Source organism: Lonchura striata, chromosome 1, assembly GCF_046129695.1.
Source record: "Lonchura striata isolate bLonStr1 chromosome 1, bLonStr1.mat, whole genome shotgun sequence".
Taxonomy (NCBI): domain Eukaryota; kingdom Metazoa; phylum Chordata; class Aves; order Passeriformes; family Estrildidae; genus Lonchura; species Lonchura striata.
In genome coordinates this window covers 66,927,420-66,954,150 of record NC_134603.1, presented here as the reverse complement: position 1 = coordinate 66,954,150, position 26,731 = coordinate 66,927,420, and the positions used below count along the sequence as shown (strand labels likewise).

The 26,731-nt window shown below is 39.3% G+C and overlaps 1 protein-coding gene across 7 annotated transcripts in view; it reads left to right on the top strand.

The window, feature by feature from the left end:
- The window catches only part of FHOD3 (formin homology 2 domain containing 3), a 368,733-nt gene that overhangs the window by 143,122 nt on the left and 198,880 nt on the right, over positions 1-26,731 (top strand). For all 7 annotated transcript variants that reach the window (XM_021543138.2, XM_077785050.1, XM_021543129.2 and 4 more), the window contains exon 4: positions 26,074-26,141. In XM_021543138.2, the coding sequence (XP_021398813.2) occupies positions 26,074-26,141 (68 nt within the window). The remainder of the gene's footprint in view (positions 1-26,073; positions 26,142-26,731) is intronic.

Here is a 26,731-nt window from a genome sequence, read left to right as displayed (position 1 = left end):
TGAGCATCCTGCACAGCAATGTGGCCAGTGTTGCTCTTAATTAGTCTGAAACAGGGTTGGATCAAGGAGCAGGAATCTTCTTTTTGTATACCAAGTTCAGTGTTTTGCACGTCTGAGTTCCACACCTCCTGTGAGTTCCCCCCTCCTGGGGGCTGTAAGAATCTGTTTGGGGGACAAAGCTGCAGCAGTGAAGCCTTGGTAAGAGGGGTAGGGGGCAGATATCTTAAGTAATTTAAGAAACTGGAAAATCTGAATTGGTTTGATTCATTGATGGAAAAATTAATTCCTTTATACTTTCTCCTTTCCAGTGATTGTACCCTGTAGATACATACAGCAGATAATTTGCTTATTCTCTTTTGCATGTTAAGCTTCCTCTATTTTTGTGTGGCCGTAGGGCAGAACACTGGCTATTTGTAAGTGTGTTTTACACAAACATAAGTTTACTGCTGTCAATGTTAGTAATAAATAAAAACTTTGTTTTGGTAGGATTGACTCCCTTCACAAGCAAAGCAAGAAAAATAACCTAGTGGTGAATTTAAGTTGAGGAAAAAAATTAATCAGAGAACAGGTGAATGAGTGACACTCTCCAGAACTGATTTAGAAAGTTGTTAGTTAATTTAAAATCAGTCTGCTTCAACCATCTCCTACGACTCAAGTCTGTTGCTTTACATGAATCTGTTTCCACAAAACTAAACAATGAACATAAGGCTTTAAATTGCATGGATTTTCAAAAAGACCTTGAAGAAAAAAAAAAAATAGATTGCAGATCTTGCCATTCACTCACTGATTTTAAAGAAAGCTGTCCCACTTAAAGTGATTAAGCAGCATGGCCCATCCTCCATTTAAATACAGCACAGTAGCCAGTTGTAGCTATGGCAAGCTCTGGTGCTGCTTTATGTTTGCAGTACCTTTGTGTTGAGCTATCTGGCCTGTTCAGTTGTCAAGAAGGTAGGTCCTCAGTATTTTGAAGCTGCCTGGAGATGCTTTGAACTTATTCAAGTATCTGAATAAGTCTAAACAGCTGGCATCTGCCTATAAATATATAATGTGAAAAAAAAAATCACCTGGGGTTTGTTATGAGGAAACTAACCAGATTATATTATCGCTTGGAGACCCCTACATTGCCTCTGTGCAGGCTGGTTTTAGTCAAGTGGGATGCAGTAATTCAGGTACCAGACAGTGCTGTCTTTTTTTGTCACCTTGGCACTGAACACAGTGGTGACTGCAGCACAAAGCTTGTCTGAGTTTGACTCTCTGAGACAGAATTTGGAAAGCAGCAACATTAGCCATATTTGTACTTTAAAAAGAAAATCAGCATCTCCCTCATTGCACACTAGAGCTACTAAAGGAGAGTTGGCTCCAGCAAAATGTGTTAATTAAACCCCAGACTCCCAACTTCTCAGCTCTAAAATCCCCCCCAAAACCTATATTATAACAATGTTTGTGTTTAGTGCATGTGATTTCTATGTGATTTGTACTTTTAAAATTTATTTTAATGGTGTCTGAAATTTTGCAATTTGTGGATTTGAAAGGGGAGGGTGTTTTGGGTTTAAGCTTGGGGAAAGAAATACTGCAGAATCACTGTGAAAGTGTCTGGTTTTGATGAAAGACAGGGTTTGATAAAGGGTAGTTGGATCAGTCATCAGTAATTTGATTATGCATTATGGGAGACATTTATCCAAGAGTCAATAAGACATTCCAAGGTATATGATACACTGAAGACTAGACAAAAGACTTGTGATCTCCTCCTGAACATCTCTTCCTCTCTTAAAGATGTTCTGGTAGTGCCCATAGGAGAGCAGTGTTCTCTTCACTGGTATTTGTAACTAGTCCAGGCTCATAGTGCTTATGCTCCAAGAAGATAAATGATGGGAGAAAACTGAAAAGATTATTAAAAAATCCTTATTCAGTCAAAACATGTTGTTCAGAATGTAACCTCCAAACCTGGACAGTATTAGTGAGCTAACTATTTTAGGCACCATAGCACAGTAGGGTTTTGGTGAGAGCATCATTCCTTAGCTAGAAATATAATATAAGTCCTTAAAGAATTTCTAGTCTGAGTAACAAAATGAGATACATTTTCGTCACAGAGGGACACAAGGTGAAAAGTTCAGGTCTGGATCCACTTTGGGTTTGGTCTATTTATATGGATAAATCTGATAAAATGCAGCTGTGAGCTTCAGATTTGTGTTTTTCTAATGTTTTAGAGAACTTGGAGTCAGTTGGGTTTTGCACCTTCTGCTGTTTCCAAGTGTCTGCTGCTAGGGAAGGAGTGGTGCCACTGAACAACAGAGCTCGACTTCTCATGCTGGATTTGTGTGAGAATCATGCTGTTTCAAAAGCAGATTGAAATCCTAGATCATAGCCATCGGAGCTAAAGCATCTTGACAACTCCCCCTGCACCCCCCCTTGCTGCTCTAAAATTATTTTCAAGTCTAAAATCTGCTGAGTAATAAAGCAAGATGCCATTCAGGTCTCTGATGAGGATCTGACCAGCAAGCAAATTGCTGGCTGTGCAGCTAAGTAAAGTTCCAAGTGCAACAAAATTTATGAAGGCATTTGGCTCCACTGCCCAGCTATTTGAAAAGCCAGGTGTAAGAGATGCATAGCAGCAAATCTCATACTTCTTGGGCTGGAGGTTGGCATTTTACGTAGCTGTGTGTGATGTGTCAGCTTTGCCTCTGCTCCCTTTAAAGTAAAACTAATCTGTTCTGAATGTAACAAATGTTTGGTGTCATTCATTAAGAAATCTATTTATGTTTGACTTGTCAATCTATTTATTTGTAAGAATAAATCTGTTGTGAAACAACTTAAAGTAGCATTCTCCAAAGGCAAGTCTGAATTTCTGTTAAGTATAACAATACTATTCTGCCCATTTTTAATATGAGAAAATAATAAAAATATAGCTAAGAAAAGACTAATACTTAATCTTTGCACACAAATGGTATTTTTTGCTTTGGGGATTTGCTCACAATTACAAGTGCTGAGGAATTTAGTAGTCAAGGCATAGCATGCTTGCAGGAGTATGTGTTGGGGTGGTCTAAGTGTACTTCACCTCCCAGATCACTTTCTTTGTAATTAGTTCTGGTCAAGGGGAAAAGATTGTGAAGATGCTTCTGGTATAAATATAAGAGCCAGTGAGACAGTAGCTGATATATAAGGAAAAATGTGTGTGTGCAGCTAGATGCACATCTCTTTCTTCTCTCGCTTGAGAGCTGCAGCAAGGGCTTACCTCAATGGGATTAGCTTGCAGCTGGCAGAATCTGTCACTTGGAATACTTAATAGGAAATTCCCAATGAGACTTAACAAGCACTTTAGTGTGAAATTAAAACTTATCCAGAGTTCACTGGCATACTTGAGAGTTGGCACAGCCACAGCTGCCATCTTTCATGCAGCGTTGTTTTGTCATGCGAAGCACAAATTGTGCCATAATGGAGAAAAATGTTCCTAAATGTAAATGCTGTATTCTCCCATCTTTCCAGCACAAGAAGTGCTGTCTAGAGAGCTGTGATTAATTTTACTACCAGTACAATGGTACAAAACACAGCATTGGGTTTGTAGCCCCAACAGTTCTTTGCATGACATGAAAATAAGGAGGTACTGGAGGAGATAGACCTTGATGCTGCTTGTCAGTCTAAGGGCAGTTGGTGCCAGTGAAGTCAGCCTACCAAAAAAACTTGAGTTGCCCCCAAGATCATTCAACATTCATCTTCAGAAAAGTTCACATCTTCTGAGGAAATAAGCTAAGAGTTATCCCTATACGTAGTTATTTGCAAAGCTGCCTTTTCTTGTCCATTGGGGCTGGGGAGGGCAGGGACAGAAGGTGGAGAGATGCCCCTGCATGTTACCTGTACCCTGTGCCAGGGGGACTTGGAGACTTAACACGGGTGTTTGCTCTCACCAGATCCCCAGTGTGCTGCAGAGTCTCCTAGAGCCCTGCCAACATTCAGATCCCAAAAGCCCTTATCTTTAAGGGTGGCTGAGCAGGAGGTGTCCTGTTTGTGTCTCACGTAAGATAGAACTTGAATTCCAAAGCAGATGGGCAGGAGACACAGCAGGCTGTACATGCTGCAATACAGCAAAATGGACCAGGCTGTCTAGTTTGTTACCTAGTGTTTCATAAAACAGCATTTTATCTGTTTTGTAACACCTTAGTTATTTGTAGGAAAGATCAGGGATTTTATCTGATAATTTTATCTACTTTTATTGTTTCTTATGAATATATTGCAGTAGGCCATGCTGAGCATGAAATCAGCCTTGTAAAGAAAACAGCTTGTTCCCATTATGACAGTATATGAATGCTAAAAATGGGCTTCATTAGTTATAACTGCTGAATCCCAGCATCCCCTGAAGTTATATTCAGATAATAATACAAGATTTCACATTTCTGCTTGGCATAAAAAGTAAATGTGCAATTGGAAGTCAGCACTGCAGAGCTTGCAGTAATAGGTGATGTTTATAGAATGTATTTTCTTGGAAGTAATCTCCTCAAGATTTTGTTGTAACAATGCCAGATCCCAGACAGCATCATATACCAAATCTTCTTTGTAAATTATATCACTGGAAAAGTTTCACATTGTGATACCCATCCTCATCTGATAGATTAAGTCTGTGCCTCCATGAGCATAGGATAATCAGATTCTGCACATGGATGTCTAATACAAGTTTATTGAGAATGTCTTGGTCTCAGCTGATGAGTAATTCTGTTCCATTTAATGCACTGATGTTTGTGTGAGTTACTAACTTATAGCCTTACTTGCCATTTCAGGGAAATGCTTAGTCTGTAAATTGTACCCATAATTTTCCAATGACCAAACATTTATACTGGCACTAGTAGGCCTTAGTTGTAATAATGATTATGGATGGAGCTGATAGAAGATCAAATATCCCATCACTGGGTTCAGTACATATGAAAGCAAAACTGATGGTCGGAATGGAGGGGTTTGGTGTCAGATGAAAGGCAGTCGCTGAATCAGACCAATAATCTGTACTAAACCAGTAGATGGTAGGAAGCAATTCAGAGGTTGAGTTTTGCCAGCTGGGGCCAGGTAGCAGTGATCTGAATATATCAGTGAGTCATTTTCAGGATATTTGTTTCTTCTTTCAGAAGCCCTTTTCTAGCTGTATAATCTATGAAAGTTATCAGTTTTGTTGAATAACAGTGGTATTTGCACCATGTCCAGAAACATGCAAAATAAAAGGAAAATTCTGCTTTCTAAAATATATAAAAAATAATAAAAGACTGTGAAGGCTTCATCTTAGATCCTGCAGTTGCGTTAATTACTAAGAAAGCCTCATATTTGTTTCTCGGCAAGATATATAACCATCCGCACACTTTTCAGTTTTTCAGAGAATTCTGAAAAAGGCCAATGTTTTAGAGAATAATTTTTATGATGACCATATGGAGAAGGACTCTACATTTTAATATTTGTGCACATCTAATCCCACCACTGTCAATGGGATTTAAAATGTCTACTAATCAACGTGATACATATGGTAAATGTCATGGAGTGATTAATGCAGTGTAATCCAGTAGCCACTGTATACAGGGAAGCCTCCCATGTGGCTGTAAACATCTGCTTTTGTTATCAGTGGCTCTGGAATCATCATAGTTGGCAAAGGCGGGGAAACAAAACAAAGGGAGGTTTGCAAAAGAGACTTTCAGCTTTCTGCTGTGTGGGGGGCTTTGAAGTGAAGGGCCCTTTTGGGAGCAAATGGAGCTGTGGATGTCCTCTCTCTCTAGGTATGAAGGAGCTGCCTCTGCCCCACCGAATGGCTATTCTTAGTTGAAGGGTCCCAGCTTCGACACAGAAATCATTTCATTGAACAGACAATGAACAGCAAGTTTTTGTGCATGTGTGTGTGAGAGAGGAGAGATTTACAATACAAAGGTAAACTAATGCTTCTGCCCCTTCTGATGATGCTCTTTATTGCTGGGCCAAAAGACCACAGCCCTGTTAGGCTGTTGAGTGTGTTGGATACATGTAGTGTGGATCATCAAGATTCCAGCTCCAAGGTAGAGGCTTCTAATGTTGTTTGACACGTTGCAGCGTAACCCAGAGCACTGTCTTTTCCAAGAGGGAAGTGTCAGCGTATTGATTTCAGCATCACATGGGTGTGTGTCTTTGCAATTCTCACTTCTCATCTCAAATCTGCAATGTCTGTGTCCCAAAGGTGAACCAGCTTGCCTCTGAGATTTGATAAAATTCCATTTTCAAGCACAGTGTGTGTACTGTGACACCATGTTGGCCTTTTCAAACCAGCAGGTGACATGTTCATCATTTTTCATTTGCAAAGTGAGTCTTTCAGAGGTAAGGAAGCTCTGTCCAGCTGTGTTGTATTGTCCTATACAGTCCCAGGAGGGAGGGACAGAAATGAGCCCACGTTGATTTACTTCCTGATAGCCTTTCTGTAGGGACAGGGACAGAAATACACTGCTGCTGTGTGTGAACACACTAGTTTCAGCAGTTGGAACAGTAAGAGGAGAGAATCTAGGCTCTGGAAACTTAACAGCTCCCAGTGCCTGGAAACCTGTCAAATGTTTTAAACTGATGCTGCAGTTAAAATATTCACCTGTCATAAACTCCATTGGCAAACTCAGACACAGGCACAATTGTGGCAATGCCCCTGTAATCTTCATCTGCTGCATTTCTGTTTAAAATTAGGCTTTCTATTATTTTGATAATACATGCTGACAAGAATTTTGTGGGTGTGATATTTTAATATTTGCTGCTTCCTGTTGCTTAAACAGCAAAATCACTCTGAATCCATTGCAGTGGAGTATAGAGATTAAAAAATGATCTAAACCTTAAGCACTTCATCTATGGTTTTATTCACTTACCCTATGGATCTTGTTATTCCAAGTTAGTTTATAGATGCATGGAATGCCTCATTTGAATGCAGACCCTTTTCGAGTGTTTTGCCCCATTGCTAGTTCAAGTAAGTCTTCTCATTTTCATGTACTGCACTGATAGTATAATGCAGACAGAAAGCTCTTTAAAAAATACTTTCCATGGAAGTGGTTACAGCTGCAAGTGGATACAACATTCTTCAGTATCTTTTTGTTGTTTGTTTTTAGTTTTTTAACTGCACCATTACCCTTTTCCCCCAGCTTCCCCTGAACATGTGTGCATGCATGTCCTCTTCCTCATCTTCATTTCTGTTGGATGTAATTCTTTCCGGGTAAATCTTTCTCTCATGAACTTTTTTTGATATATAGGCTCTTTGTTTTAAGACAGCTGTAGTGTCAGGCCCACCCACACTGTGCTGTCCCCATTGCTTTGAAGCCAATATTTCAAACATAAAATAGCTGTCAAGTCTTTGATTTGGTTCCGCTTGCTGGGGATGGCATGAAAACAAAAGTTTTTATGTTTTGGGCTTTCATGTAAGTGAGCCAAATGAGTAAAAGTTTCAAGGATTTCAAACAAGGAGTTGTCATGAAAGCTGCTTCTGACTAAAATTAAAAAGTTTATTGAAAGGGAGGAAAGTGCAAACCAAATCTGTGCATACCATATCTCTGTGGCTTTTTGGTGATTTTTTTTTTTTTTTATGCTTGTCTCGTAGGAGAAAAAAAGGTCATTTTTGCTGTCACTTACTCTCTTCCAATTTAGGCAGAACTGTGTCTGTGGATTCTGCAGGTTTGGTCTATTGGAAGGGGGCTTGTCTCCAGGCAGAACAAACTGGTATGACTTGGTTTGTGTTGCTGGACCAGCACAGTCCTACCTCATCGAGGTGGCATAGAAATGCTGCTGTGTGAAGTCATTCCCATGCCAAAGCACTTACACAAGTCTGTTCACAGTCTTTTCCTTTGTCCTTCAGAAAGCAGTCTGAGAGAAAATGAAAACATGACCAAGGGACACACAAACATGTTTATCTAGTACCAAAAGTCTTTGGGAATAGGTAGTGCAGTGATGTCTTGAAGGCTGTAGCCTGCAAAATAATTTCCATCCACCGGCAAAAGATTTCTTTTAGCTAGGATTTTCATGGGACAGTATCTCAAAAAGAAAAGGAAAAGGAAACATGCTTGGCAGTGTGCTGATTCAATGCAGTTTACTGCTAAGGAAGTAACTGCCCGGGAAAATTGAAGGCAGATACTAGGCATTTAGAATTCCCAACTGATTTAACCTGACTCTGACAGCTTGTGTAGCATGGGTAGTGTGCTCCAGCTTCAGGAATGTTGATTTCTTTAGGCAAATTCTGATGTAATGATAGAAAAATTATGTCTGCTTTTATTTGCATGATAAAGTCTCATTTGTTTTGATAGTCTTTAGGGAGAGCACCTTTGCCATGTTGTCATGGTTTGTCAAACCATGACACATGTTCAGGCTCGTCTTTGAATCCAGGGCATAGAGAGTAATTTAATCTGAAGTTCAGATCCTAGGTTGCTTCTCACAGGAACTTTGACTTCTTTAAGTTTTTTTTTTTTTCATTACTGTTTTCTAGTGTCAGAGATTTTGAAGTGAGATGGATTTCTGTTTGATAATAGTTGGCGATCTTCTTTATCCAGGGTACTTTACTTACAATCTATAAACTGTAATCTGTCTGTTGTCACAGTTTGTGATGCAGGGAAGGCCAGCATGCCAAAGCAAGAGCAGTTGTGGTGGGTATTACTTTACATCTTTCAGGGCATATAATTTTTAAGTGAAATGTATCCTTTGGTATTCAAGTATTGGATAAATTTCCAGCCATATTATTGATAGAGGAAAACAGTGGTGTATTTTGATCAAAAGTGTGACTAAAACAAGATACCAAAAAAATGCAGATGGCACAATATACGTTGATTATTATGTATGTGTTTGTATTTGTCCACGTTTCTTGCAAATTCATCTTATATTACTGCTTAGTATTGATGATGGATGGGATATAAAGCAGAGGATAAATCTGGGTAGTTTCTGACTATCCATAGCATTTTATGTCTTGAGGACTTCTGTAAGGTGTCTTAATGTCCTTGAAAGAAATGGGATGTATGGAATTTAAAACACTGACTACTTTTGTCAGTGTAAGCACTGTAACTAATCCAGCCCTACAGCAGCTAATAAATCTGTATAAAAACACACTGCTGGGGTATGGAAATGACCTTGTACAAATGTCATCTGTAATTCCACTTCTTGTCCTTTATTAATTTCTAGGTTCGATCTGCTCTGCTCTTATTAGAGCAGGGTTTGTTTCTGGTTTTGCTTTGTTGCATGTCTTGCCACAAGCAAGCTTTTCTGAGGATTGAGAAGTCACCCCAGAATGATTAGTAGTTAACAAATCCAGTAGCAGATGTTTTCATGGATAGCACCTCAGAAGCTAGCCCCTTTCCCTCTGAATTTCTGCCTGGATCAGTAGCAAGTCAAATGTGATTCTCACTGGGAGAAATTTTGTGTTTTGTAAAGAGCAGGTCTCTGCAGCCCTCCACGGGCAGCAGGGCACATGAGGGGCAAAGGCAGGGAGAGAGCAGGCATCTCACACAGGATTGGGTCCTCTCTGAAATACTTGCCTCTGTGTGGAGGGTGATGAAGTGTCTGCCCGTGGCTGATGTCCATGCTTTGCAAACAGAGCCAGAAAAGCGAGCAACTTTTGTGGGCTTTCATCTGTCTGAACAGTTGGGGGATTGTTCTGACCAAAATTAAAACTGCTTTATCCTTGCTTGTAAGAGGGGAGAGACCTGCTAACTCTCATCTCAGTTGTTTCTCCTATAAAAATTCCCTGGATGCTGTTGTGCCACAGGAAAAAGGCAGTTTCTCTGTGTGATTTATTTAATTCGATTAACTGTTATCTCTGTTAATTAGCTGTGAAATACTACAAGACCAGTGCTTTCTGACCCTCCAAGACATGTAGGAGGAAGTGAAAGGAAAAATAGCTGTCCTGTACTGACTCATGGTCACTGAAAGAATAGAGGAGATGTAAATAACACAGATATGCTTTTATTAAGACAGCAGTCAGAGTAAGCCAAAGTTGCCTCCCATATTTTTCTTTAACTGTGTTATAGGAAATGGTTTTGAATTGTTTTATTTCCTAATAGTCACATCCTTATTAGCCTTGTGTTTTTCCTTCCCTTACCCCTCCTGTGAAGTGTGTTGTAAGTGGGGATTTCTGGCCTGTAAAACTTCAAAACTCATGATAGAAAAAGTTTATGATTTACAGGATCATTAATCTGTGTTCTTGCCCGCTCGTCTACATGCACATGCTGGAATATTCCATGTTTTACTGTTGATGTGGACAACATAAGGATTATACAGACTTTTTAACTGGCTATTTATGATTTTATTTATCTTCATAAATTAAATGTTGCTTTTACTTTAGGAAGGACATGTCAAAATGCCAGAATGAAGGGATTGAGGAGGAAACTCCATTGTTCCCTTCAAATGCAAATTCTTTTCTTCCTCTTTCACCTCTGCACTTCATGGTGTGATTGGCATCGAACAGCTTGCCTAAAGCTTGAGCTCCCTGTCCCAGGGAACCCTGTGACTTTAATTTCTACTTAAATGCGCAAATTCCTTCTTTTTCTTTTTGCTGTTTTCAGCAACTGATGTAATCATAGCTGATTTTTCTCACTTGAACCCCGGATTAAGTTTTGGAAAAAGACCTTGACTGCCTTTTTTTTCTTTCTTTCTTTCTCCACAACTGTATACATTTTCAGTTAAAAGCTATCATCTGTGTGCATTCAGAGGTTATTTGTATTCATTTTGTTTTCCCATTTTTATTGGTTTGATTCCTAACTGTTATCAGTGAGTTAGAGCTGAGCTCTTTTAATTCAAATGGCATAATGCCCAATCCTCTGAGATTAGCTGGCAAGTGCTTCTGGGCATGGTGCCACCTGGCATTTCTCAGAAAGGGGCTGCTAATGAAACACCGGAAAAAAATAAGATTGTTCCAGACATGCAAAACCCTGAAGTTGCAGGGAGTGAGGAGTGACAGAGCTTTCACAAACACACCCAATATTCTGTGGCACGACTCGGAAACTACTCAGGAAATACCATCCTAATACCTCTGCATAAAATTGATATTGAAGTGAACAAGTCTGAGTAGAAATGAATTTCTTTTTGTGAAGTTTGTGACTGATTTTTGGCATCTGTGCTCAGGATTGGGCTCTCTGGGTTGTCTGCAGTGCAGCTTGGGCTCCAAGAGCTCTCAACTTGTTAGGACCTGCAGTTTTGTTCTCCTCTGATTTGCCTCATCATGGTGCAGCGCCGCAGTTTCCCAGAGCACCAACCTTAAGGCTGAAGACCATGTCCTTCCTGGGTCCTCAGTTACTATGAATATAGGCAGACTACTTTGAGATCCTGTCTTGGAAAGAAAGTTTGTTGGCTGCGAGAGACTTTGAATGCAGTGTTTCGAATCTAGTGACTGACATTTTCTGATTATAACTTTTGTTTCATCAGAAAACCTCCAAAAAAGCTCAATGCCTTGATAAATAGGTCCCAAGACATTTAGGACTTTATAGGTCTAGACTAACATCTTAAAACTAGCAGGCTGCCCAAGCAGATTATGCATCATGGATTTAATATGCTCGTGAACTAAAGTGCCACTTAACAAACAAGTTGCCAATTTCTACATCAGCTAAGTTTTCTGTACACACTTGAGAGATTGTCTTATATACAGCATAGGAGAGTAGGCTGTAGAGCACTTATTTGCATAAAAAGCTTTGCCAAGAGCAATGAAAAAAAAGTATACAGTAAGAAAGTGTTCCTCGGTTGAAAGAATAAGGATATTGTTGGGTTTTTTTCTTAAAGTCTTTTGCCCCTTCAGCTTCATTGCCTGCTTTCTGTTTGAAAGATTAGTAGTGATTGTAGACCAAGAACATCACTGAGGCAACCTTGAGTAACTGGTTATTTATTTATGGTTTTCCTTCTCTAGCTGACAGTGAAAATATATCCTGCATTTCTTCTAAGAAGCCACATTTTCCTGTTTTCTGAATGTAATAGAATATAATCAGATGTGCAAACCCTATTGTTTTCTTGCTGGATCTGTCTTCTGTACTCATCCCTTGTCATCATCCTTATTTTCCAGTGTCTCTGTATAGGCTTTAGAAATAATAATAGGGTGGGAATTGAGGGAGACAATACTAGATACCATACTAGCCCTTGGAACATGGTGATTCTCAAAGGCAATGGCATGACACCATTGGCCGAAGAGAAGCAGGGATCTGTCACTTGGTTTACTGCCCCACCTTTTACCTTGGCCTCACACTCCCAGGACACATCTGATTCCTGAAGTGAGAAAGGACAGGGACTTACTTATTTACTCTGATGTCTGCTCTAGCCAGCCTGTGCTGTCAAGTGAAAGTGTGATGATGTAGTTCATAATGGTTTTTTATACAGTTTTCCAAAGTGGAAAAAAAGTAACACATGAGACATTCAAACCATGCAGCAAACAGTTGAGGGTTTGTGAGGAACAGTGAACCGATCTTGAATTCCTGCAGCACATATGACACTTTTTGAACCATATTTTTTTAATCTAGGAAGCCTAGATAGAAGACAGGATTTGGTCCTTTTAAGGTTCTTACAGGTCTTAGCTGTTAACTTGCTTTTAGCTTCATAGTTACTGAATTATGTCAGTGTGATTAATGAGAAATGGAAAGTATGCAAAAAAAAAAAAAAAAAAAGAGGAACAGTGAAAGATCTTCCTTCTGCAAAAGACAAGAAGTAAAAAAGAAATAAATACAGTGCTTGTGCTCAGTAATCACAGAAAGAACAGTTTTTACATTCCAGTTTCAGGATCTGATTCAAAGCTCCATTGACTTGGTGTGCTTATAACTAATGAATTTGTGAAATCATGGATTTATGCTACTATGTTTTTCCTATAACTGGGAATTAAAAAAATTCACCTTAAGTAGCTGAATGTGTGTAATATGTGCTGTAGTGTGTGCCTTTTGCATGGGGAAGCACTTTGCACAGCAGCTGGCTGTGTTTATGGTGCAAATGACAATTCAATCTGTGTAGCAATTAAGCTTTTCTTATCACATGGAGCCTCTTAAAAAGAAGCCATTGTATTTATATGTGTAGAATATGTATATCATATATGTAAAAGCATATAATTTATATAACTATATATAACATGATGTGTGTTAATATATATCATATATACATGTGTATACAGATATTCTTCTGATTAATTAGAAAAGTAGAGAGAGGGGTAGAGCTATTTACAGCCAGTGACTGAGTTAATAACAAACAGAGAAAGATTTAGTATAGCTGAATGCTTTCGTGTGGCTTTGGTCAAATTACTTAGAGGTGGAAATAATCAGTGGTTGAATTAAGTGAGAGGCCTGATACACACTGGAAAACCTCCATCGTCTGTCAGATGTTTTACAACTGTGATGAATGAGTTTGGATAAATAATGCAAACATGTGTTAAACAAGTTCAGGCCGGGTTCCACATGGTATGGTAAACAGAAATTGTGCTTGAGGAATGTTTGGAAATGTAAATGTCTGGTAGGGTGGTATGGTCGGAGCACTGTGAGGATAGCCTTTCCTTTTACGCTGGAAACTTGCAAACTCGCCCGGAAGCTGCCCTGATCCAGCAGAGGATGGGGCCATATGGAAACAAACCTCATAACCTGAGTGAATTTTCATTTACATTATTTGTTGTAAAAACTGTTCATGTGGAGATGCTGAGGGGGAAACTTAGTCAGGAAATCATTCCAAGTGAGGCTAGGAATGCTCCAAGGTCTCTCTTACCTCTGTCGCTGCAGACAGAGAGAGAGGTGAAGAGCTGATGCCCCAGTGGGCAGCACACTTGGAGAGCCATCAGCTAGCTTTTGTTTCAAAAGGCAAAATGTGTTGCCAGAGCAGTGGGTGGATTTATATGCCAGCTTCTCTCACTGATTCCAGACAGAACTCAGAGAACCATCTGGCACAGAGGTATATAGTTGTTATGTTTGTTAATGGGGATGAAATGACTGTTCTGATACTGGTTTTGTGTTCCCTCTCAAAGATCTAATCATACTGTTCTGGACCCTACAAGCACCATGCATCTTGTTTCCGGAAAATCGACTATATTTTTCAGCTATGAAAATGGAGGAGAAGTTCCAAAACGGAAATTTCTACCTGACGAACATGGTCTTTTATCAGTAATTTCCTGGTTTTAATACATGTAGCTTTCGACACCTCTCTTCACCCTAATCATGGATCTTGGAAATTGTATTTGGAAAGTGGAGACATACCCTACTTTTACATATTTTTCATATGGATGTGAAACACCAAAGTACTTCTGCTGTTAAATCTTTGCAGTCTAATGTACAGGTCTTTAATAGAGTACAAAGGTGTCTCCACTTCTGAAAAAGCTTTGTATTCCTTGAGTGATAATAAAAGAGTGAGTGATAATAGTGTCTGAGTGATACATAAAAGATAGTAACTGAAGGACAAAGAGATTGCTCTGGAGTACAGGACAGCAGCAGGTCTCTCTTTCAGGGCTGCTGTGTGTGGCATGTGAAGCCTGAGACTCTTGGCTGCCCCAGTGTCACCTTCCTTCCTCCTGTGTTAAGCTGCTCAGGGTGCCTGTGCCACGTTCCTGGTATGCCTGTTTCCTGTCCCTGCTGCTGTAAGACATGGGATAGCAGAGGGAGCATCGATGTGCCAGCCACCTGCACCCCCGCATGTGCCAGGAGATGGCAAGGCACAGGGGGCAGCAGCAGCAGGAATGCTGGTAAGGGAGTTGTCCAGCAGATAACAGGGATCTCCAAACTTCCCCAGACTACTGAACGAGTACTGGCCATGTGCTTGATCTGGCATCTGCATCAGATGAGAGTCATGCATTGGCATGGATTTAGCCTGAGATCTTAGTGGTTCTGTTCCAGTTTATTTGTGGGGTTTGCTTTTCAGTTGCCAAAATGGTGTGTTTTTCATATGTCCCAGCAATTTCATGATGATGGGAAACTTGTTGACCCTGAATTACTTTGACATCTGCTAAAAGTATTTGTGCTGCAGTCTTTCCTTCTGCACATCTGATATTTCTTCATTTTCCCTCTGTTGCAAATCCATCTCTGTAAATTTAATTTCTGTTAATTTAACTATATCCTTCATATATTCTAAAGAAGCATCCTTCCAAAAAACTCTAAAATGCATCAAGACACATGGGAAAAAGCAGTTTAAGTTATTAGAACAAATCTGGTTAACGAGCTTATTGTTTTCGACTGAGATCACGGCTGCTAGGAACTATGAGACTATTACTTAAGGGATTGTTCTTTGTTGTGTGACTGTAACACTAAAGCAGAATCAAATATTTGTCTGTTGAAATGCTCTTTCTCCTCTATATTCAAAAGCAGTAAAGCCTTAGTTGTATTGCTGTGTCTGGATTTACACATTTAAAGATGTGAATTGATTAGAGGATGTACACAAGAACAGGAAGGTGTAGAAAAGATAAGCTACAAGTAAAGTTCTTAAAATAAGGAAGAGGCTGTTATATTGAGATACTGCAAGAGTTTCAGACCAAGGAGGTCTGTATATTGAATTTAAATTATAAAAAATTGTTTTAGAAATTAATCTTATCATCACTAAATGTAATGAAAATGTGAAGTAAATATCCTGAAGATGCTATCGCATTTACATTGAAATTCTTTGCTTATTCTATTCTCAAATTAATTTTGGGATTAAAAAAAATGCTGAAGATGGAACCCCACTGGATCCAGGTGCCACCTCTAGAAGCTTTCCAGAAGGGATCTTTGTGATTGTGTGGATAATGTTTCTGGGGGTTGCTGAAGTACAATTAAATACCAATCCTTAATATTGAAAGTGTGTCAAAATCACAGGCACATCTAGTGGTTTTTGTGTTTGAGGATTTGTGGTGGCTTCTTGGTCTTGGCCACTTCAAATGGTCAAAAAAAACCCTAACACTGAGTTGGAACCTGTTGCCTCCAGCAGCATGGCTGTGAGAGTGGGAAATTTCACATGCACATAGGCAGTGCAGGTCCAGATATTTAAAAATGCACACAACATTTTAATTGCTAGCAGCATTCTGAGGAAAAGCAGCTTTATCGGGTTTTCAACATGAACTGCTTCTGCTGTTCCTCTTTTGCCTGTTTCCTTGCTATCAGATGAGTGGTTTCATCCTTGCTTTCCAGATTTTTGAACAAATTGATGCTTCAATGCATGCAGTTAATTAGGAGGCTGCATCCTCTGAATTGAAAGGACTAGTTAAGTTTTGATGCATTTGTTGAGGCTGGATTTAGGATCATTGATTGCAACAGCTTGGTCTTGGAGAGAGCACTGGACATATTTTGTCATGTATTATGCAAAAGAAAAACTTGATATGAGCTTTAAGCTCAGGAGCTCTTTCAGGTTCTTGGCACAAAGCTGCAATGTCTTTATGCTCAGACATTTTGCCTTTTGCTGAGCTGTCAGCGCAGATACGGCACCCATAATTCAAGGAATATGGAGCCTAAAGTTTTTATCTTTTTTTGGTGAAGGGTTGCTATAATTTTCTTGTTGCTCTTTGTTTACTAATACTGATTGAACATGCAGAGCAACATGTTGGCACTGTGTTTAAAATGGAATAAAACCCAAAAAATCACAACTAGCATATTCTTATTAAATATTTCTAATCCAGGAGGCAGTGGCTAATGTGTTTGTTCACAACCACAAAGATCAGCAACTCAGAGACTGTGTTGTAAACTGAAACAAACATTAAAGGTTGGTCTCCACATACTTTTTAAAATTATGGTTTAGCCTCAGTTTTGCTACAGTAATCTCTAAAGAAGCAGTAAGTTTGTCTATATTATTTTCTTTTCTAGCAATTTTCCCCAGCCCCATTCTCTTGAATTATGTAACCTATATTTTAGCATAACAACTGCTTTCCTGCTGTATTACTCTCTAGGGAACAATTTTGCATTAGCAGGGGGATGAACAAGATGACCTCTCAAGTCTTTTCCATCACCACTTGCTCTAATACAGTTCTGTAATACCTGACCGTGTTATGCAGCCTTTTCCCTTTTGTAACCCTTTGACTTTTACAGAAGAGAAGTCATAGCATTTTTTGGACATGCAGAAGTGCTCTCCTTTGAAGCTGTCAACCCAAAGTACTGTTTCCTGCACTTCATAACTAAAGAGCATATTAGTGCCTTTTGCATTCAAGTGGAGAGGACCTATATAAATAAATCATTGTAGGGAAGTACACTATGGTGCCTGTTCCATAGCTGGAATAAGTAAGCTGAAGAGGCAGAGGTTCTTTATTTTGTTAATATGTTGTAACTTTTGAATATGGCTTTTTATTTTGAGGAAGGAAGGAAGACTGAGCTGATTGAGCAGTTTGTTCTGTGTGCATAGACCTCCATAGTGCATTGTCCCCATAGGTTCAAAGTTATTAGTAGGTATCAGGCCCACTGGGAAATGTAACTGTAACTTATAAAGAAGAATTCTGTATTCTAGCTTACAAAATTAGAAAGGATACATGAGAGAAGTAACTTAGGACTGGAAATAAAATCTGTGGTGATAACCAGATGGGAAGTGGATTCAGAGCTGACTTGCTGTTCCAGTCACAGTTTTTGGCTCATAGAGGGCAGGAAAACCTTTTGTGGCACTGGCCTGTAATATTTTTCCCAGCCAGACCCTGAAAGCGAGTTATAAAAGAGATCTTTTGGATATGAACACCCCATGCATTTTCAGTATCTCTCCAGCTACAACTAATTTTAAAAGCCTGGGGGTTTTAATCATGGAAATTTGCAAACTATTCAAGTTTCTTGGGATCGTTGCTGTTATTTTCTGTTTAGTTAAATGATTTCTTGCTGACACTGTTTTAATGTCCCACTCTGATTTTTTACTTCATATGTTAGGAAGAACCTGCTGTTGTGCTCTCCTGCTTGTGCCCTCCTTGTTGGGCTTTCTTACTGCTTATGTCCTTTTTTTCCACAACAGTCAAAGACAACTGACATAGGTTTCTGCAGCATAGAATTGGGAAAACAGTAGTGAGCAGAGACATATAAAGCCAAGAGGAAAAGTGCAAACCCTTTTTGTCAGGCAGCTTCACCCTGCTTTCAGCCCACATCACCTTATATATCCTTTCTTTTGCTTATGAGCAAGCAGGGCCTTAATAGCTAATTTAGAAATGGAAACAGTAAAAGGAAGCACAATCAGTTTTTAGGATCTCTAACATAATGCAGTGCAATATACAGAGAGAGCACCATCTTCCACAGCTGTATACGCCTGGATCCAGCAGAGGAAGACTAAGGTTTCCTTTTGCACTTAACTATATAAACACTTGCTGCATTTTGACATCTACCTTTAGTGTAAATCATTGGCATTTGTTTGCCATAATGTGTGCAGATAGCATGACAAATATTCTTCTTTTTTCCATGTAGATGAGTCTATAAAGTAAAAGGATATTAATTTAGAGCTATGTAAAGGGGAAACTGGCTAATGGTTTGTCCATAACATGGTTTGCTTGAAACCAAGCAGAATATGCAGAACTTTGGTAGAAATGGTTGAGAAGAGATCACTGTAGTCTTTTTATGCTGCCAGAGGGGTTTTGGCTGAGGTAGAGTTAATTTTCTTCATAGTACCTAGTTTGGGAGAGGCTTCTGGACTGTTTGATTTCTGCTGAAGACACTGTTGGTAATCCAGGGATGTGTTTGTTAACACATGTTAACATGTTAAGTGCTGAGCAGCACTTAACCACAGAGTCAAGACCTTTTCTGCTTCTTGTTCTACCCCATCGAGGGGGCTGGAGGTGCAAAAGAACTGACCCCAGCATACCAAAAAGGGACATCCCATGTCATATGGTGTCATTCTCAGCATATAAAGCTGGGAAAAGAAGGAGGAAGGGAGGAACATTTGGAATGATGTTGTTTGTCTTCCCAAGTCACTGTTAGGCATGATGGAGCCCTGCTTTCCTGGAGATGGCTGAACACCTGCCTGCCCATCAGAAGTGGTGAATGAATTTTTTTTTTAACTTTCCTTATGTGGGTGGCTTTTTCTTTACTATTAAACTGTCTTTATCTCACCCACTGGTTTTCTCACTGTTACACTTATCATTCTTTCCCTCATCCCGCTCGTGGGAGAATGAGCAAGTGTCTGTCTGGGGCTTGGCTGCCAGCTGGTGTTAAACTATGACAGTGGAGTATGGAAAAGACTGGAAAGTCCCTTCTGCCAGATATCTGCATAAAAACCTCATTCTTTTAAATATAATGGAATTACTTAGATGTTACTGTGGTTTATGCTGAACCTCCAGCACTAACACCTAGAAAGAACCAAGGGTAGGAGAGTCACCAGGACATTCAGGAATGTTATGTTCAGAATGAAAAAGACCTTTTGTTGCATGTCTCTGATTTCTTATCCTCAGGGTCATCTTGTTTCTTCTTGATCTTCTGGACTTTTCTTATATATTACTCATTTCCCACAATTGGTTGATTCTCATTTCATAGCTCTTAGAAGCACAAGCAAAAAGTGAGGGAGGACACTTGAACCTGCAGGAGCGGTTACTTTTTTCAGTGGATTTAAATGTATAATCATTCTTGTGCTGACAGTCTTATGTTAATTCCCTTGTGACAGAAGCTAAGACATTTGGCATTTCAGAGAAATATTCAAAATATATTAGCTCCAACCCATCTTCCCAGAGTGGGGGTTGTGCCATGTATACTCGCCCTGTGAAAATCCAGGGACTCTTTCTGCTGGGTACTTTTTGTAGTGTCAGGAAAGCAGACTTCTGCTTTCAAAGAGGCAGAAAATCCCATACGTGAGTGTATAGAATTGCTCTGAAGTGCTGGCTGAATTGGGTATTTTTCATTCCCAGGGGAGATCCTGCCCCGGAGTTCTCCCTACTTGTCAGTCCAAACCCACAGGCTCCCTGGGGTTTGCAGGTGGCTCTTTGCACTCTTTACTTTGAGCCTCTGCCAACATAGCTTTAGGGTATGGGATAGGAAAGGGTGTCCAAGACCATTTTGTTTTTCCCTCCTCCCACTTCCCACCTGCAGGTCCTTTACAGAGAAAGGGAATAAGGATGCAGGCTTGAAGCTGAGCTCTTCTCATATGCAGGCGTAATAGGATCCTCTCCTGACAAAGGATCCCCCTCTCCCAGTGGGGGCAAAGGACCCTGCTTGATGAGGGGACCCACTGTCCCAGATAATTAGCTAAGCAGCTGCTGTGTGTCTGAATGAAAAGGAGAGTAGGGAGGTTTTTTTCTCTGCCGGGGAGCTGGGCAGCATTCCTTGGAGGCAGCCTGCACATTCCTTCAAAGCACTCGGTGCTGACAGTGATGTGGACTCAGCTTCCCGAAATTTGTACGCAGCCACTTGCTTGGCCTAAGGTTCTTTATTGTGAGAAAGCTCCTTCCTGCACTAAGTGCATTTATCCCTGGATCAGTGGGAGAATATGTAGCTTGAGTTTGCATGTGACATGTTCCACTAATTAATGCATTACCATTTATCCAGACAAAATAAGATCAAATTCAGAGGGAAAAAAAGGAAATTTGTAATATGCAAAACAAAGTAATCTCAGCAAAAGCAGCAATTGTGTTAATGTAATAGTGGGCAATATGCCTGTGAATGAATCCCTTCTTCGTGCATTTTCTAGGGAGTCTGGGAAGAAAAGGAGAGTGCCTTGTCTGGCCAACACATTTATGACTAACTTTCGTGGACAAAAGCTAAACTAAGAGCCTATTCTTGGCACAGGACCAGGTCTTTTCTTAGAGAACTGCTTTAATTTGTTTGACATACAGTGAAGGACTGGCACACTACGCTAATTAGTTTTATATACAGTTGTTTTATAGATCTGCAGCACTGTATGTACCCGTGGGCCTACTCGAGTGAAGTCTGCTGGCTGGTTCCTGATGCCTGTTTACAGGAGTGGACCCACTTGCCTGACTTGTTACTGTATTGTTCAAATTTTTAATTCTACAATTGTATACATTCATTCAGATAAAATAACATGAATTTAAAATTGGAATAGTGAAGTAATAAATTTAGAAGTGTGGCATGGGCATTCACTGAAAGAATGAATGCCCAAATTTCTTACTGTTATAAATACTTTTCTTTGTTCTTCCTTTTTTTTTTTTCCATCAGTGCTGCTGAAAAGGTAAACAGTTGATTTAAATTTTGAAAAACTTTTACCACTAACACTTATTCCTAGTGAGCATTTTAAATAATACTTTATTCCTTGTTGCAGGGAGAGGAATTAAATTGTTTAGTTTCTAAGTAGTGGCTAATTTGCAAGTGGCTACTGGAAGTCAGAGAAAGTTTCTACTTCTGTCCAGTGCCAGGTAACAATGAATGGCAGGAAATGTTTCAAATGTCATTTAAGTGGATCTGCACTAGGTATCCTGCTAATGTAATCAAATGTGGAGTTAATCTCCCTTTTATGTTTTTGTAAGGAAAGCAGCTTCATCTTGAAATTATAGTTTAAAGAAAAGAGGCATGGATGGGAGACATGGAGGTCATTCAGGCAGCAGCAAGTGAAGCAGAGCAACTCCCATTTGTGCTCAGCCAGATGTTCACAAGCCTTTGCCAACAGCTCAAAAGGCTGATGCTGTATAAATTACTATATCCCAGGGACTAATTCAATGGGTGTGATGGAAGAGGAAGGGAGGAGGATGGTACCCTGTCGGTCAGAGGTCAGGTGTAACATGTGGGACTGAATCAAGCAATGTTGAGACAGTTCCATTTTTTCTTTTATTACTGTGGATTGAAAGCACTCATTTTTTTTTCCCATAGAAGGCAGAAGAAAAGTCAATACTTTATTTAAGAATATAAGAACAAATTACTATTTTCTTTTAAAAGCCCCTTTTCCCACCTAGTCAAAAGAGGTGAAAACCAATGAAATCTGAGCCTCTGACAATTATCTTTGAAAATATAGAATCTGTTTGAAAGCTGCAAGTTGTCTGATAAAATATCTTTAAAGACTTATTTTCCTTTCTGAAAAGATGTTGATTTCAAACCAAACTGCCTTCCCCCCACTGCTACATTTGTACCAGTTTCACCTATATGTATCTTTTTTCACTTAGCCTGGGTTGTTTTTCACAAAAGTAAAAACAAGTTCTGCTGTTGCAGGTTACAATAGCAACCAAAATAGCCACTTTCAGGTTGCTACCTGTCACACATGTCTGGCTCTACCTCAAATCTGTGATTGTCTGTGATTCTCTGCTCCTAGAAACAGCTCCTGAGCTAAGGGAATCTCTCTGGCTTTCAAGGATACCTCCCTACTATGATGTGAATAATAATTTAATAAATTTGACTCTTGGTTCTTGCAGTGAATAAAGCTCAGGCCCATACCAGTACCTGGTTTTCTATTAATTTCAAAAGAGTTGATCCTGATTTTGAATGTTTGAAATTGGCAGCACTGGTGCTTTTCGATTTCATAGGATACATCGCAGTCTAAAGATTAAAAACAGTCTAAAGATTAAAAACAGGGCTTTCAAGGTTAATGAAGTACCAACTCTGCATCCCAAACAGCGTTGCTGTATCAGTGGGAAGCCCATGGAGGGACAGAGCACCTTTTCTTTCATAAAATAAGGAAATAAGCAGTGCCCTCTAGCGTTAGTTTACATCAGGGGGAACTGCAAGGAGAATTTTCTGCCGTCTGTGTATAAGCAATTAAAATTATTTCTCAGCTGCGGATGCAGCTCTTTATTCTCTAAGAAAAGCAGTAAAAGTGGCTGCAATGGTGTCACTTACCAGGACACAGCTGTCAAAGCTACCATCATTAATAGGTAGATGAAGTCTATGTGTCAGATATCACAAACTCCCTGACCAACAAACTCACTGATCTTTTTTTTTTTTCACTGACCTTGAAATATATGAATGTAGAACGTCTCCAGCCTACAGGAAGTGTGTTTTACCAAAGGGCCAGAGAAGTTTCATGGAGAGGTGTAGCAGCACATGTTCCTGCTTGAAATTCAGAGGTTTGTTTTCTGGTGTAAAGCAGTCTTGGTATACATATTCAAGCTTATCTGGCACCTAATAACAAAGCAGTGAACTTATGAGTCTTTTGGACTGTCCTTGGAGCACTCAGAATTTTCTGGGTTTGGTGATAGTAGCAGGCTAGACTCCTGTTTCAAAGTTGTAGGCATCATTTCTTTTAGTTACAGACAGCTCTGCCAGGGAGGACTATGGGAATTAGTCACCACTGTATTTCAACATGGAAAGTTAGTTCCCAGTCTGCTTCATAGGGCAACACTAAACTGCTTATGTCAAACAAGCATTAAAAAGCGTTTTCTATCTAGTTTCTGAATCATCTGCAGTGTGAAAACTTTGTAAGTACATGTGCCTTTTTCTCTCTCTCTCTCTCTCTCTCTCTCTCTTTTATTTTAATTTTGTTTTTCTACCATAGGAAAAGAGCTCAGAACTGATTTTTGCCTTTCAGTTTCTGCTGATGCATTTTTGTCACTTCACTTGCAGTCTAGAGCTTTCAGGATGAGCCTGAGGTCCCTGGGGTGCTAAAGTTACTGTTAACAAGTGGGAATTCTCTAAGGCTTTGAGAGCATCTTAGCAAGTGTCCCCCAGTTGTAATCTGAGAAACAGCACACATAAAAGAAAATAAAAGTACAAGCTTTTTTAAGGGTCCATGCAGTACCTCAGCTTACTCAGGCTTTCTTGCCTTGTGTGAGCTTCATCCTGGACTGAGGTTTTCTAAACCAACATCTGATGTAGCATAGCCTCATCACTTTCCTCCTTGGGTTATGGTCAGTGAATGTTTCTGGTGGCTGCCAGCACTGTAAGAAGTGGGTGTCAAGACTTATGCAGAGAGTGTGTTGCCTGTGTCTAAGAGTTACAGGTGAAGATGCTGTGGACTTTGAGCTGATTAAACAAGATCAACTCTGTATCAGGAGGTACCTGCAAATGTGTATTGTCTCTGGTAGAAGATGTCAAAAGTGAGATGACTTACCTGGACTGTCCCTCCTCAGATGGATTTTCAACCCACCTCAGACATTTGTGACACGTGCCACAAATGTTGTCAAACTTGATACTTGCAGCAATTGTTGATTCTTAGCTCTAAGAATAGACCCCTTTTTGAGCTGCAGTCAGTAACTTCTGTCCTCCTTGCTACAGGCGAGCAGGGAGAGCGTTGTTTGTGCTGACTGCCAAGGATGAGGTTATGCTCTGTGAAAACACCAAGGAGAAAAAATGTTCAGCATTGTTTCTCTGAGATGTACCAAAAATCTTCACGCACCAATGAAACAACCAGTGTTATGGTATCATAACAATGGTTTGTTAGGACTTCACCCCAGGCTGTGATGATGATTTCTGTTTAAGACCAAGACCAACAGATGGCATTTGTTAGGACATTGATATTTATGTACAAAGTTGCCAGGACTTTAAGAAGTGGTGCCTCTCTTAATTAAGATGATAATGCACTGCCTTGTTTGGAGACATTCTGCTCATAATGATGCTGGTGAATTATGAATAGAGGGAAATTAGTAATAACAAATGCCAGATGGAGGTAACTTTCAAAAAGGAATATTTTGTGTAATGTGGCATGTAAAATTGACAGACCGGGTCTTAGAAGATCTTTATTATTCTTTAGGCTTTCCTGACAAAATTACCCTTTATCCTGCCAAGAAATGTGGTCCCACATGCCAGTGCGTTTTTAAGTGAGAGTAATTAAAGTGTGCCTCTAAGTTTAGGGCTTCAAGTGAAATCCATTCCTCCAATGTTTTGTCAAGAATCTATAAAAAGTGCAAGAAAGGAGATGACTTACAAAAACAATAGTTTTGCCAGTTCTGTACCTTCTGCCTTTGAAATCAGATACAATTAGAGAGGAATAAAACTACTTTCAAAGTTTAAAAAAAATAGTGTTAGTTCTGATAACATTTTACTTTGCATTTTTCCTTTGGTTGAAGATGACTGTTGGAATAAGAAATGTTTTTTTTTTCTAGAATTAGACCCCACCTTCCTTGACTGAGGTAAAAAATGATCACTGAGTTATAAATGCATTGAATCCTCAAATGCTAGTCCCTTTTTTGCAAATTCCTGACAGAGGAAATTAAAATCAAATTTGGTTTTGTAGTGTAAAGTTGTAACTGAAAGAGAATTAGACAAGGAAAAGTAAGAAATAAAATGTTGGGGTTTGATTTATTTAAATAATTTATTTAATTAAAATATTTAGGTTTCTTATAAGATTATTATCATTCTATGGGCATTCCAGGGTCTACTGGCCACTACAGGCCACTACTCTGTCGATTGCAGAGATGGTGCTCTCATGATGATTTGTGGATGAGGCATGTGTGTCATCTGAGGTGACCATGAAGATTTGATTTTCCTGTCATTGTCCTTATATTGCAGTAGTGTAATAAAATTAAATTTAGGACTGTAGATGTGCATAAAGCCCCTCTCTATCAAATATACCAAACACAGTAGACCAGGAAGGTCTACTTCTGTTCTATCCCTGCACAGTCGCAAATTTGCAACAACAGACTTAAGAGGCACAGTCCAAGACCTCTTCCAAAGGCACAAACATTGTAGCAGGGTTCAGAAGGATAGCACAGTTGCAGAGTTGCTTTTGTCTTTAACTTATTTCTATGAGAATGCTTTAGTAGGGGAATAAATGAAGTAATACATTTCAGTATTGGATGGTGAAAAGAAGGAGGCTTCTGGTTCATTTAGAAAAAGGTCAAGATCAGTTTTCAGGAGAATAAAACACTGTTTTGAATTATGCTAAGAACAGACTGTCCGACTATTTCTGGTATTAACGTTCATTGCTATTGGAGAAAGGATTTAACAATAGAAAGATGAGAACATGAGAAAAGAATGTCTAGAGGGAAGGCAGTCAAGGATGGGATTCAGTGGCTCTAGCTTTGATAACAAAGGCAAAGAGTGGTCTCAGACAAGTCTTTTGAGATTAATCTGGTACTTTGAGTAAACCCTAAATTTACCTTAATGCAGAAAGAACAGTATTTCTAATTATTTTCAAAAAACTCCAGAGTGAATTGTTTCTCACTGATCTTGTTGAAGCTATTGTCAATTTACCTGGAAATTTTAAGTTATAGACAACTAAATCCTAGTTTACATGCACATTTAATGAATAAGTCCTATATGTGTATTTTAAAAAGTCTGCCTCATGGGAAGTGGGTGCTATGATTCTGTTAAAAGCTGTACTACATTCTTGCTGTGTTGTCAGTTTTGTTTATGCTGAAGTTTTTTCTCTTGTCTTATTTTGTTTTCCCAGAAAAACTTTACAATTCCAGTGGACGGGAACTGAGACGGGCACTTTTTTCCTTGAAACAAATATTTCAGGTGAGCAAATAATAGCTGTCTATTCCATGATTTGAACATGAATTTAATTCCTTTTTTCTTATACTTTTTTTTTTTTTTAATTTAGAGTATAACTTACAGTTTCTAGCAAAAGAGACTTTTAAGATTTCATTTGTAATTTGGAATGTGCCAATTCCTTTTTAGAGTCTTTTATTTTTATGATCTGCAAACTTTCCCATGTTCCTTCAGTCTGTCAGAAGGACAAGATGTAACATAATGGTAGAGTGTGGAGTGTAAACCTTGTAGGAGAGAGACAAGAAAATTTAAACCCTTAGGTAGAAATTTAGACTGCTTTTTAGACAGTGGCATATCTTGGGAAGACTTAAAGGGGAACTTGAAAAGGTGAGTCAGGGAAACTATGAGTTAGGGTGATGACCCATTGTTGGCCTGATAATGGACAAATAGTCTGGGTTTAAGACACATCAAAAACTGAAAAGATTTATGGGAGACATGCAACAGTTCTGATGAACCAAAAATGTACTGGGAGATCTCTGAAAGTGTTTGAATTTAGACTGAGTTTAGAGAAGATTTACTGATAAGCCAAAAAGATGTTTCATAGACCTGAGGAGGAT